Here is a 12576-nt window from a genome sequence, read left to right as displayed (position 1 = left end):
AGTCCAGCTTTCTAGGCCCAGCGGAGGCAAAGGAGGACTTGGGAGGAGACGGTTCGAATCCCTGCTCAGCCATGAAGCTCAATTCACGGGCCAGTCACTGCCTCTTAGCCTAGCCTACCTCACAGGGTGGTTGTGAGGATGAAACGGAGAACCATGTACGCCACCTCGAGCTGCTTGGAAGATTAAAGGTGGTATATAAATTATAAATATAAATATAAATATAAATAAATAAAGTGTCACAGAGGGAGGGGAACCTGTGCTGCTGGACTATTCCACCCATGAAGAAAGTTGCAATTCCCAGAGTGGTTTAATAATCGGTCTTCTCTGGGAATTGCAGCTCCCTTAACAAACAGCAGCACACTGCATTCCTTGGGGGAAGCCATGCCTGTGGTACATAGCACAGTCCTTGAAATGTGTGGTGTGGACTGTGAGGAGCAAGCTCCAAATTTTATGGGGTTTTGGGGACAGGAATTGGCCCTTAAGATGAGCTGACTAGATGCAAGCTGGGAGTTCAGCCTAGAAGCCCAAAGCGCTGCGACTGCCAGGCTTGCTGAGGAAAACAACCCTGGTGGCATGGCAGGTAAAGTGCTATTGTGGCTGGGTGCTCTGCTTTGACACAGCTTCCCTCCCAATTGCAGCTCCAAAGGGACGGGTTCGGAAACCGTTGTTGGCTGTTTGTCTGAATAACCATAGTTGTTATATGAGCGACAATTGAATTATATGTTTTCGATCATTTCTCATATTAAAAACACAGCTCTTTTGTTTTTATCCATTTAATTTTTTTTATTTCAAATTTATTTCCCCCCATCTTTTTTAAAATCTTTTTTATTACAAAAAAGGGAGAAGAGAGAGGGAGAGATAGATAAAGAAAGAGAGAGGAGCCGGTCAATAAATACTTGGAAGATGCTCAAAATAACATCCATAAAATAGAATAAAAATAATAATAAACACAATGATGATGACAATAATAATAATAATAATTAATAATAATAATAATAAAATGAACCAGACTTGGAACAGATAATAAATTAAAAAATAATAATAACTTACAAGGAAGAAACCTAATGGCTTTATAAATACTGTGGAGCAATGAAGGGCTCATGATAAATACCTGAAACAGGAGTGGGGAGGGTTAACTACAGCCGTGAAGGGGTATCAAGAATGGGATGAACTTCTCCATCAAAAATATTACTGCTCTATTCTGTTTTGGTCAGACCACACCTGGAGTTCTGAGTCCAGTTCTGGGCACCACAATTTAAGGAGGATATTGACAAGCTGGAATGTGTCCAGAGGAGGGGGACCAAGATGATCAAGGGTCTGGAAACCGAGCCAGTTGAGGAACAGTTGAGGGAGTTGTTGGATATGGAGCCTGGTAAAGAGGAGACTGAGCGGAGATATGATAGCCATTTTCAAATATCTAAGGGGCTGCCACGAAGATGAAGCAAGCCTGTTTTCTCTTGCTCCGAAGGGTAGGACCCAAACCAATGGATTCAAGTTACAAGAAAGCAGATTCTGACAACGTCAGGAAGAACTTTATGACAGTAAGAGCTACTTGACTGTGGAACAGACTTCCTCAGGAGGTGAAAACCTCCATTCTTGGAGGTTTTTAAGCAGATGGATCGCCATCTGTAATGCATTTTCTCGCATGACTGGGGGGTTGCGTGACCCTCTGTCCCTTCCAACTCTACAATTCCACAATTCTATGATCAATGCATTTTATAGAAATGTTCGGCCAAAATTCAAATGGGTACATTCAGAAGGATACATATTGGGTTAATAGTCTTTATTCCAAAACTCTTTTGAAGGTGAAATTGGTTTTGTTTGGTTTTTTAACTGGTCCTTTGTGTATCCCACTGCGGCAACAGTATTGGCTGGGCTGACAAAAATGACCCAGCAGAGGGCGCTGCTGGTAAACAAATCTGCCTTGAACTTTTGACGATTCGTTGTTGCTTTTTCAGGAGTATGAAAATTAATTTCACAATCTCAACTTTCTGCCTTTCCTTCCCAATGAAATTATTTTTTAACAAAAACATGGCTTGTTTTATGTGTGATTTTTTTTTTTTTGCCTATTGTTGAAACAAAAGGTAAGACTCATTACTGCCTAAAGCAACTGCCAACTACAAGAACATCTCTTTTGAGAAAAGGTGCCTCAGACGTCTAAAAGCTTTTCTGCCTCTTGAGTTTTGATCGGTCGTCCAGCTATAATTAACTGATGAAATCTGCATAAATCTGTATATGTGTAACAATAGTTTTGAAAGGGGATAAAAAGAAAACGTCATTTGCTTTTAGACAAGACACGCATGATATCGCATCTTAGAAGCATTGCCTCGCTGTGTGAGAATGGGGAATGATGCCCCCTTTAAATGTTGCATCCAATGCCCTTTATGCTATCTTATCTTTAAAATAGTTGGCATCTTTAGACAACAGCAACCACCCTGACTTACCCTATTAATCCATCTGTGTGTGTGTGTGGTGCAGTGACACCCTGTAGGAGGAATGCTGAAAACCATTGATTCTGTGCTAGATTGTGGCCACACTTTTGGGGTGGTACTAGATTGCAGGTGGACAAGGGGCAGAAACTGGCAGGGGCTATTGATGAAATCAGGATGGCTGCCAATGAGAGGTCAAGCCTCCCGCCTTCAATGAATCCTCTCCTCCCCTCCGCGGTCTACAGAACTGCGGCATCTTCTCACGCACACTGCTCAGTTCCCTGGGGGCACTGCCCAGACTTGTGGGGCACAAGCCGAGAGAGCGCCCTAGATTGCAGCACACAATCTAGTGGTAGGGAAAGAACAATCGTGGTAAGCAAGGTGCTTTTCGGGCAGATTATCCACCACGAATATACCTATAAGGGGTTTCCGATACTTGACACAGATCAATGCTTATCATACAGATTATAGTGTTCCATTAACAGGGAGCAGGAGAGGGCAAAAATGTCCTTGGAAGAAGGGGAAGCCCCCCTTTCCCCATACCATTTCCCCAAGCCTTGAGGGAGAATGTGTCCTTCCAAGGGCAAGGGAAGTCGCTTTTTGTTTCACGATGCACCCCCCACGGAGTAGGAAGGGTGTGTGAGTGGGCCCTAGGTCTCAGCATCCCCCCCTTGCAGCACCCCCCAGAAGAGGAATCCAGGGGCGCCCTGTTTCATAGACTTTCTTTCCTTCCTTGCACCCTCCTCCACCGGTATTGCTGAAGCAGCATCTAAGAGTTCCAGGTCCGTGAGAAGGCTTTCCAAAATACCCATGGTGGTTCAGTTTCTTTGCCGTTCACAGCTTGTTCCGGATCAGAACCAGCACACGAGATGCCCAGTCCAGGTAGAGGTGAAATGAGTGGACGATGGCGTGTCCTGCCTGAACCACAGACCAGTGGGTGCCGTGGGCTGGCAGGGTTGGCAGAGGGTCATTGGGCCGTGAGAGGCTGAGCTTGGTCATCTGGGGGAGAAGCAGACAAGCGGGTGAGTTGTGAAATTCTGGAGCAAGGACAGAAGCTCTGAGGTAGCCCATATTAACCCCTCCCTATTTCTGATGATGGGCGACTTCCTATCTTCCTAAGGTGACAAAGCAAGGATCATCCCAGGCTTCCCAGTGCATTTTCCCCATCACTTTCCTTACAGCAAAAAGTCTGATCTTTCGGGGAAGCCATTTTGCTGTGCAAGATCCCAACCAATTATAACCCCACAACCTGATTTGGGGACTGAATCGCACCCCAAAGCAGTGACAGCCTGGAAGCGCTCATAGAGCCAGAAGGGGCCTTGCAGGCACATCTAGTCAACCCCACACAATCGGGACCACCCCCCAGGATTTGTTCCTTCCTCTCAAAGCCTTACCAGGTGCTCCAGTCTTTTGAGGAGGCGTTCCAGCCGGCTGTGCACTGTGGTGATGTCGTGCTCCATGGGTCGCAGCAGCAGTGGGGCTGCCCTCCGCAGCCACTCAAAGTGGCGTTGGTAGCACTGCAAGTCAGAGCTGAGCCGAGCCAGACCCACAGAGACCTGCAGGAGGAAGAGGAGAGAGGAACATGAAAGAGGGGCTGTATGAGAAAGAATTTTGGTGGGGCAGGAAAGCAGGCCACCTGCAGAGGCTGCGTTGTCTGTATATATCCTGGAAATATATTAGGGAAAGGGCCGTGGCTCAGTGGTTATAGCATCTACCGTATTTTTTGCTCTATAAGATTCACTTTTTCCCTCCTAAAAAGTAAGGGGAAATGTGTGTGCGTCTTATGGAGTGAATGCAGGCTGTGCAGCTATCCCAGATGCCAGAACAGCAAGAGGGATTGCTGCTTTCACTGTGCACCGATCCCTCTTGCTGTTCTGGCTTCTGAGATTCAGAATATTTTTTTTCTTGTTTCCTCCTCCAAAAACTAGGTGTGTCTTGTAGTCTGGTGCGTCTTACAGAGCAAAAAATATGGTACTTAGCATGGGGAAGATCCCAGGTTCAATCATCAGCCTCTCTAGGCAGGGAAGGAGAGATTTCTTATCTTGAAACCCTGGGAGCCACTGCCAATCAGTGCAGACAGTACTGAACTAGATGGACCAAAGATCTGATAAGGCAAGTTTCTTTCCCTCCTCTGCCCACATAGAAAACCTGGCTGCACCACTGGAGCCAGGGAGCCATTTTGGAGTGAGTGGAGCTGCAAAGGGGAACCAAGAAACAGCTCTGTTAAATGGGGATCGTGCCAAGAGAAGTTGGAGGCCACACAGTTAATGCACCCGGCTTCCTGTAGTCAACAGAGCAATGCTTCCCAGTACCCTTAGCAAACCCTTAGGGTTCTTTGGGACAGGCCACGTGCTTTAAATGTACAGCGTGCACAAAGCGTGGCTGTATGATGTGTACGCAGCCTGGGAGTCATCTCAGGCTGTCCGTGTGAGGGAGCTGGAGCCACAAAACCTGGCAGAAACCTAGAACCTACAAAGAGTGGGAAAACTGCAGCTATTGCGAGGGGCCAGTGAGACCAGCCATGGGAAGCCTGTATTCCCTAAAGCAGCCACTATGAGAGATTTTGCTTAAGGCAACAAGCTGTGGTGCAAAGAAGAACCTACTGGTTTCCCTGTGGGTGGGGGCGATGGGAGAAGAGGGAAGAGGAGGCCTCTTTTACCTGGATGTTGGCAAGTTCCACCGCAGTCATGGACAACACAGGCAGCGTTTCTAGCTTGTGTTCTCCTTCTGCTGGGTAGCGGTTTTTCTGTACAGGGAAGAGGAATGGCGGAAATCAGACCCCAAAATAGTGCAACTGAACAGGAACGTCAACCAATAAATAATAAACTGAGGGCAGGGAGAGGATATGCCCTCCTATTTATTTTATTTTCAAAACAATATGACAAAATATCATATTTTTTCTTAAGATCTCTTAGGAAGATTTTCTTTTTCCCCAAGTGGGAATTTGTGCTTCTTAAAAGGAAAAAGAAACAGAAGGAAGGTTCCCAATTAGCCATTTTCTGAATCTGTCTCATTTGGGCCAGGAGGCAAAAAAGGTCAATGTCCTGCCACTTCATTTAGAAGCCACCCAAAGCTCCCATATTTGGCAGGCCATAGCTCAGCAGCAGAACATCTGCTTTTTGTGTGGAAGGTCAATCTCTGGCATTTCCAGCTCACGGGAAATGCTGGTGGCAGATTTTTGGCGAGCCTTTCCTGGGCAGAGCAGACAGCGCTGGAGTTAAGTGGACCAATAGTCTGATTTGTCCTAAAGCAGCTTCAAGCTGGCCGCTTGACTTACAAAGTGGTTGAAGAGGTTCTTGGTGTCACTCAGCAGGTTCCTCGCCATATGGACAACAGAATCGAATTCGGCTCGGAAGTCTGTAGGCTTTGGACGGGGGCCCGGAGCTGCCCACAGGGCCTCACACAGACTCAGCAGCACCACTAAGACCTGACACAAGCATGCTGCAGAGAAAGGGAGAAAGCAACAAAGATCGTGGTTAGAAGGAGGACGAAGGCCTGGCCTTGAAACTTGGGGAAGAGAGGAAGATACAACACTTGCAAGTGGAAAGAAGCTCAGTCAGGAACAGCCTTTCTTCATCATCATCATCATCATCATCATCATCATCATATAGCAACATTTTCAAAAACTTGGGCAAAAAAAATAGAAATAATACAGAAAGCAGTAAAGTGCTTTGTGTGTTTACTTATGATGGGTTAAAAAACATTCTCCCCAGCTGCAGCCTGAGGTGGTACAGTCCAGTCTCCCACCTCAGGACTCTACCACCTCATCCTTTGCATGTGTAGACCAGGTGTCCTAGTATCTTAAAGTGGGAGATTAAGAGCCAATGTGTCTGGGATCTATCAGCGAAGGAGAAGTCTGGTGGTTCGGGGAACAGGTGTGTGTCTGGATATTATTGGGTGAGTTTGCTGGAAGAATTTGGAACACTGTGTCCCCGAAATCTTGATTCTGTTAGCAAATACGCCCTTCTCTCTTCTTTTCCTCAGAAGCCACTTTCAACTCCAAAGGTTATGGGTTCAAATCATGCCCTACCCTGCCTGCTATCCAGCCTTGACCTCTTGCCCACTTCCTTAAAATATTCGTGGAGCTGAATGTTGGCCAGACGGACTTTCTGGCTGTAGGATAAAATGTATTTTTGTACACATTCTTTCTTCTGTAATTCAACCACCCACTCCTTCTTCCCTTTTTTTCACTGGGCGAGAGAGAGGAAGTGTCCGGAAATATGTGCTGCTTAATACTTGAATAATATTTTCTTGCAATGCTTTCTTTTCCGTTTTTTTAAACTGCTTTGTCTCCAGGGCTTTGGGTGGTCTGATCCCTGTGGCTAAGAGCACAGACAACCCTCCGTCCAAAAACCTTCCTGTTCTCAATTGTGTTCATTCATCCTCAGAACAAGCCCTATGATGTAGTAGTACTAAATTAGTCCCATTTTACAGAGGTGCCTCTGTGTGGACAATAAAGGTGATTCTAAGGGGCTTAGGTACTGCAAAAGTGTCATTGAGATATTGCAAATGGGACCTCGGCAACAGGTTCCCCACCTGTGTGTTTTAGATGTTCCAAGTGGTCACATTCACACCATATACTTAAAGCTTCTCCCCAAGAATCCTGGCAACTGTAGTTCACCCCTGGGGAAGGCTATGTTAAATTGAAGGATTTGTTGCTACCCCAGCCTGCCTCATGGTAGGGCCGGCCTGACTTCTGACCACCCCCATTGCTAATTATCCACATGCAATGGTGGACCTACATTTTGGGGGCCCTGAAGCTTGGACTGTTATGGGGCCCTCTTCTCAAACAGCAACAAGGTCAGGGTAACCACTGTTATCTTCTCTAGTGGGGTTGTTCCATGACAGATCACAAATAAATAACCACTACACCTCAGATTTTGCTTCAAACTGCTGTACTGCAACACTCTACCTTTGCAACATCTCAAATTTTGGGACTGGTGAAATATAAACAACAAAAAATTAAACCATTTGAGTTGTGCGCCTCAAATTGGTTCTACTAGACGCCCCAAATTTTAAGCAATGTGGGCCAAATTTGCTTCTGGGGGCCCTCTGGGATTAGTTTCATAGTAGATCTGCCCCCTGCCCACATGTGCACATGCAGTTTCTGCAGGGCAGACGAAATAAAATAAAAACAAAAACAAAATGTGCAGCTTGGCCAATGTAGGTTTTATGCCTGCAGGGTGGGCACGGGTGGTGTGGGGCAGGGGAAGAGAGAGGACGGTGCTGCAACTTTTCAGCGTCGTGTGTGTGGAAATGCCTTGGCTTGGCTGCAGAGGGAATTTGGAGGGGAACAAGGAATGGCCCAGAGGTGCCCCTGGAAGGCTCCTGGCAAGAGTTCTGAGCATACAGCTGGTTGGCAGGCAGGATGGGGAAGGAGGGGTTGGTTGGGTTAGGGAATTCCTGCCCTGCGACAGAGTCATCCCGGCGCCTTTGCCGTGAGGTAAGGAAAAAAGAAGCCGTCGGTATTCGGAAATAGTGATGCTGTTGCAGGAGGGAGGGGTAAAGGAGGGGGTGAGTCAAGGTGTTTTCATGGAAAAGCCATCCTATGTTGTCTTAGAGAGCAAACTGCATATTTTCCCTTTGCCAGGAGCTGGGGAATCAAGTCTGGATTTCAAAGGGTTCCCCCTCGCCTCCCAGAACCGAAACCATCTACCAGTTTGCCAGTGCAACCAAGTAGGTCAATTTGTTAGGAGCGTGGCTATAAAACCATGGATCCTTCGCTGGCTTTTCACAGAAGCCGACTCTTTACGGAGACATGTAGGGTTGGTAGCCAACTCTTTTCTTTTCTTTTTTACTGGGCCCTATTCTCCCTACGACTGTGTTTCTAACAGAGCTAGTTCTGCAGCAAGGATCAGGGGCTGACACTTATCCCTATGCTGCAAAAAGCTTCACCTGCTGATTGTTGTGTATCAAGTGGATGTGCAAAGAATAGGATCGGGCCAAGTAGGCATTTCCTGGTTAGTTGGCAGCCCTGGTTTCATGCCATTCTTCAGCAAAACCTTTGAATGTTACTTCATTCTGGCAGAGGGTTTATGCCCAGCTTCACACCAGAAGCCTAAAATGCCATTGTTACAATACCAACATGGGCAGAACGGACATCTGATTTCAAAATAGCTATTTCATTCTGCCCCACATCCCGCTTTCATTAAAGGAGTTGAAGGGGGCTGAAAGCAAAGCCCCCGGCCTGCTACTTTGGGTATAAGCCCTACTGAACTCAATGGGGTTTACTTGTGAGTAGATGTGCACAGCTTGGCACTGTGAGGTGCCTTGACTGGAATTGTTCTGCAGTGCTCCTCTATTCATACTTGGTCAGTTCATCCCTTCAGTAATAGAGAAAAAAACAGCCTACCCTCACTTTTAACATGTTGGCAAGAATCCCACCATGTAACTTTCCCCATTGCGTTTGATTGGAGAGGTCATACCTGGCATAATTCCCCCTTCTGTTGACACAGGGCTGCAGGACCTCAGGCCTGGGGGCTTCTCTCTATGTGGCCTGTGAGCCTCTCCCCCAGCCCCAGCCCCATCCTTGCCTTGCAACCCACCCACCCCCTTTGCCTAACTGGGGTATGTCCTGAATTCCAATCATGTCTCCTGTCTGCCTGGATGGCAGACAGAAAGCGGGGATCTAGGGAGGAACCAGCCTGATGAAAAAGGCACCCCACCCCGGAAGCTAACCCTTAAAGGTACCAGAGGCTATACAAGGTGGCCATTTTCCAAAGCCAGCCTGGGCAAAGAGATAGGGCAGGCCAGAATTTAACTGGTGAAGCTCTTCCTAACACAGAAGGGTCCTGCAGGGGGGAAAAGCTGGCAACCTCACACCGTCTGACACTGAGGAACAGGAGGCAAGCTCTTATTCAGCCGGCATTAGGGAAGGGTGTGGTTCAAGGCAGGCTTAAAGCACCTTTCTTTTTATAAATAACACCCGGCTGCTGCCTGCCCGAATATCCATCTGGCCTGTCTGCCCCTTAACAGCATTGTATGCCCTTCAATTTCAAGCTAAGCCGGGGTAGGCAACCTAAGGCCCGTGGGCTGGATGTGGCCCAATCGCCTTCTCAATCTGGCCCATGGACAATCCTGGAATCAGTGTGTTTTTATATGAGTAGAATGTGTCCTTTTATTTAAAATGCATCTCTGGGTTATTTGTGGGGCATAGGAATTCATTCATTTTTTTGCCCAAAATATAGTCCGGCCCCCCACATGGTCTGAGGGATGGTGGACCGCCCCACGGCTGAAAAAGGTTGCTGACCCCTGAGCTAAGCGGTAGGGCACAGTTTCTGGATGCACGAGGGCCCAGCCTTGGTCCTGGGGCATCTCCACCTAAAAGGGCTTTCAGGCAGCTGGGCTGAGGGGAAGACTTTCCTCCAGGCGGAGATCTTCTGCCGCCCAGAATTAGACAACAAGTATTGGAAGGGGCCCAGTACCAAGTTACCTAGGCTTTTGTCCCTCTAGGCCAGGATCGTCTGCTCTCACTGGTAGCAGCATTTTCCGGGCGGAGTCTCAGGCAGAAAAAGACCTTCCACTTTATTTGTTCCCTGCTGGGTTTTGTTAATATGAGATGCCAGGGATTGAACCTGGAACCTTCTGCACACCACACAAGTGCTCTGCCACTGAGCTATGGTTGGGCACTAGATGGCCTGGTGAACAAGCCAGGTGTGTATATGTCCATTTCCTCCTGCAAAGGCTTGCTTTCTTGGCCTCAATATATGGCCAACAGACTTTGCAGCCACAAAGATGCAGAAGGAAGAAGAAGACGAAACAGAGGCAAAATGGGAAGTAATTATACCGGGTTCCATTAAAGATGGAACGAAAACAACATAGATACCATTGGTCATTATCACAAGGGTAGAATCCTTGATTATACGCTGAGGCCGGTTCACATAATCTAGTTCCAGAGGTACTGAATGTGTCTGTGGGTCCACATGCAGCCTCCCTCCATGAAGGGAAGAATATATCTTGGACCAGACGGGCTTTGGACTGATTGCCAGCCAAGGCAGCCCTTCTTTCCTGATGTCACTGTGTTTTCCTATGTCATCATATTGACACCATGCGCTGTAATTGTTTTCCTTCATATTTTACGGCTTTGCTAGCTGCTCAATTGGAGTATTTGGCTTTATTGCGACGAAAGGCGAGATAGAAAGAACTTGAAAACAAACAAGATACCAGAGAGAAAAGAGGCCATTGGGTAAACTCGCCCAAGGACCTGGTCAGGTTTCGTGTTTACTCTGCAAACTCAGAAGCCAGCGGCTGGAGAAGGCTCCGCTTCTCCCACCACCCACTGCCTCGTAAAGCACCGAGACTGGAACTCTGTTAAACAGCCTTTCCTCAACCGACTCGGCCATTAAAACCACTGACCCTTGAACCCGCTCCAGCTCCTCTTGTTGCGATTGAGCGAAGCCGAAAGATCAATGAAGGTGACACACGGTGCTAAACCCACTGGGTGATACATTTCTGGGCCCGCCACGGAGACTCATGCATAAATATTGCGGTAGATGTCTCTGATGATCAATAGGCAGGAGGGCACACGCAAGGAGGGGGGGAACGATGGGAGAGACAGAGAGATGAAGTTATAGAGCAGGTTGAGGGGACCGACAGGTAAGTGTGCATGAAAATGGATGCCATGCAAGGGTTAGGCAGCTGAGCAAATTGCACATGGGCTGGGAGGGGTTGATGGGCAGACCAACAGACGGTGCTGTTTGGTGTGGCACATGGTGGCAAACGCAGCAAACCACCACTCCTGGGAGTGCATGGTTGAAAAGACGTTTCTGTTGCCTACAATGTTTTTTGCTTTTGTAGCTGAGCCCCTAAAACATGCTACTAGTTCAGGTTAAAAATGTAAGACTGGCGACACTCAAACAGGCACTTGGATAAAGGAAAGGATGGGCAGTTGCAAGTTTTATTTCTCAGCTGCCTTTTGGGCAAAGAGACCCCCGGTGCTAATCTACCTGGGAGATTGTCCTCTTAAGTGCCACCCTGGAAGTTCTGAGCAAGTTCCCAGGAAAACAAGATATAAAGTGGACATTGGACAGTCCTTGTGCTTCACGGAGCTATGGTTCCTAGAACCATTAACATACTACAGTTCCCATGATTATTTTTTTTGGGGGGGGAGGGGGAGTCATGTGCTTTAAATGCATGGTGTGTAAGCAAGCCTTAGATTTTGCTGGAAATTCTGCCCTGAAATTCTTCCCAGCCAGAACAGAGACAAGGATTGAGCTGCAGCAGACAGAACAAGCCGGCGTCACGTGGCGCACCATGTAGTCCCCCAGGTGGCGGTTGGTTTCACAGCTCTGGGATTTACAGCCCTAGCTTGGCAGGATGAAGCCTCGTAAACTGGCTCAAAGAAGGAGCGAAGGGGAGGCGTGAGAGGTGTAGCTAGTTAGGAGAGCTATACTGGCGGTTGCAGCAGCAGCAGCAGCAGGCGAACCAACACAAACACACCCCACACACACAACCGTGTGTGCAGTTGCTCACACACCTCACCTCCAGGGATGCTCATGTGGCTGCATGCGCAAGTGTGCACCAGATGCATAGACACAGCCGTGCATTTTGGGTATATGTCCAAACACAAACACACAAGAGCGGGAAAACCTATTAGCCAAAAATAAAGACAGGGATGCTTCCAGATGGGAGCTTATTGTAGAATTGGTGCTGCTCATGGACTCAAGTTTTGGGCAGCGTCCACCTGACATTGTTAGCATCAAAATAAAAATCTAGCACATTTATTTTCTTTTTTTGCATTTAATTTGGATTTTTCCATATTGTGGAAAATCTGATAAACAAAAACAACCCATTATAAATGTGCATTTGCTGTTGCCTTTGAAGCTTATTGGTGCATTTTTTGCTGGGTGGTTGGTTTGTCATGTGTGGTGGTATTTCAGTGGACGGGCCTCTAATGCCACACCCCTACGGCTTCTGTTTGCTCCTCACCTGAGCACAACCTAGCAATTTTGTTTGCTGCAGCCCAAACACTACCAGTATACCTATTTGCACCAACCGCATTTTGCAGAATCTTAACAACACTGTTAAAAAGCATCTTAAAAAGCAGAGACCTCACCTTGCCAACAAAGGTCTATATAGTTAAAGCTATGGTTTTCCCAGTAGTGATGTATGGAAGTGAGAGCTGGACCATGAAGAAGGCTGATCGCTG

The 12576-nt window shown here is 47.4% G+C and overlaps 1 protein-coding gene across 5 annotated transcripts in view; it reads right to left on the bottom strand.

The window, feature by feature from the left end:
* Window positions 1-889: 889 nt before the first annotated feature.
* Window positions 890-12576, bottom strand: part of IL11 (interleukin 11) — a 70425-nt gene continuing 58738 nt past the window's right edge. For all 5 annotated transcript variants that reach the window (XM_083473000.1, XM_083472999.1, XM_083473003.1 and 2 more), the window contains 4 exons: window positions 5707-5870; window positions 5089-5175; window positions 3824-3985; window positions 890-3428 (listed from right to left, as the gene is read on the bottom strand). In XM_083473000.1, coding sequence (XP_083329126.1) covers window positions 3264-3428; window positions 3824-3985; window positions 5089-5175; window positions 5707-5754 — 462 coding nt within the window. In that variant the 5' untranslated portion in view covers window positions 5755-5870 and the 3' untranslated portion in view covers window positions 890-3263. The remainder of the gene's footprint in view (window positions 3429-3823; window positions 3986-5088; window positions 5176-5706; window positions 5871-12576) is intronic.

Source organism: Podarcis liolepis (assembly GCF_965112155.1).
Source record: "Podarcis liolepis genome assembly, chromosome: 13".
Lineage (NCBI taxonomy): Eukaryota > Metazoa > Chordata > Lepidosauria > Squamata > Lacertidae > Podarcis > Podarcis liolepis.
The sequence above is the reverse complement of the archived record's forward strand: the minus strand, read 5'-3'. Positions and strand labels throughout refer to the sequence as shown.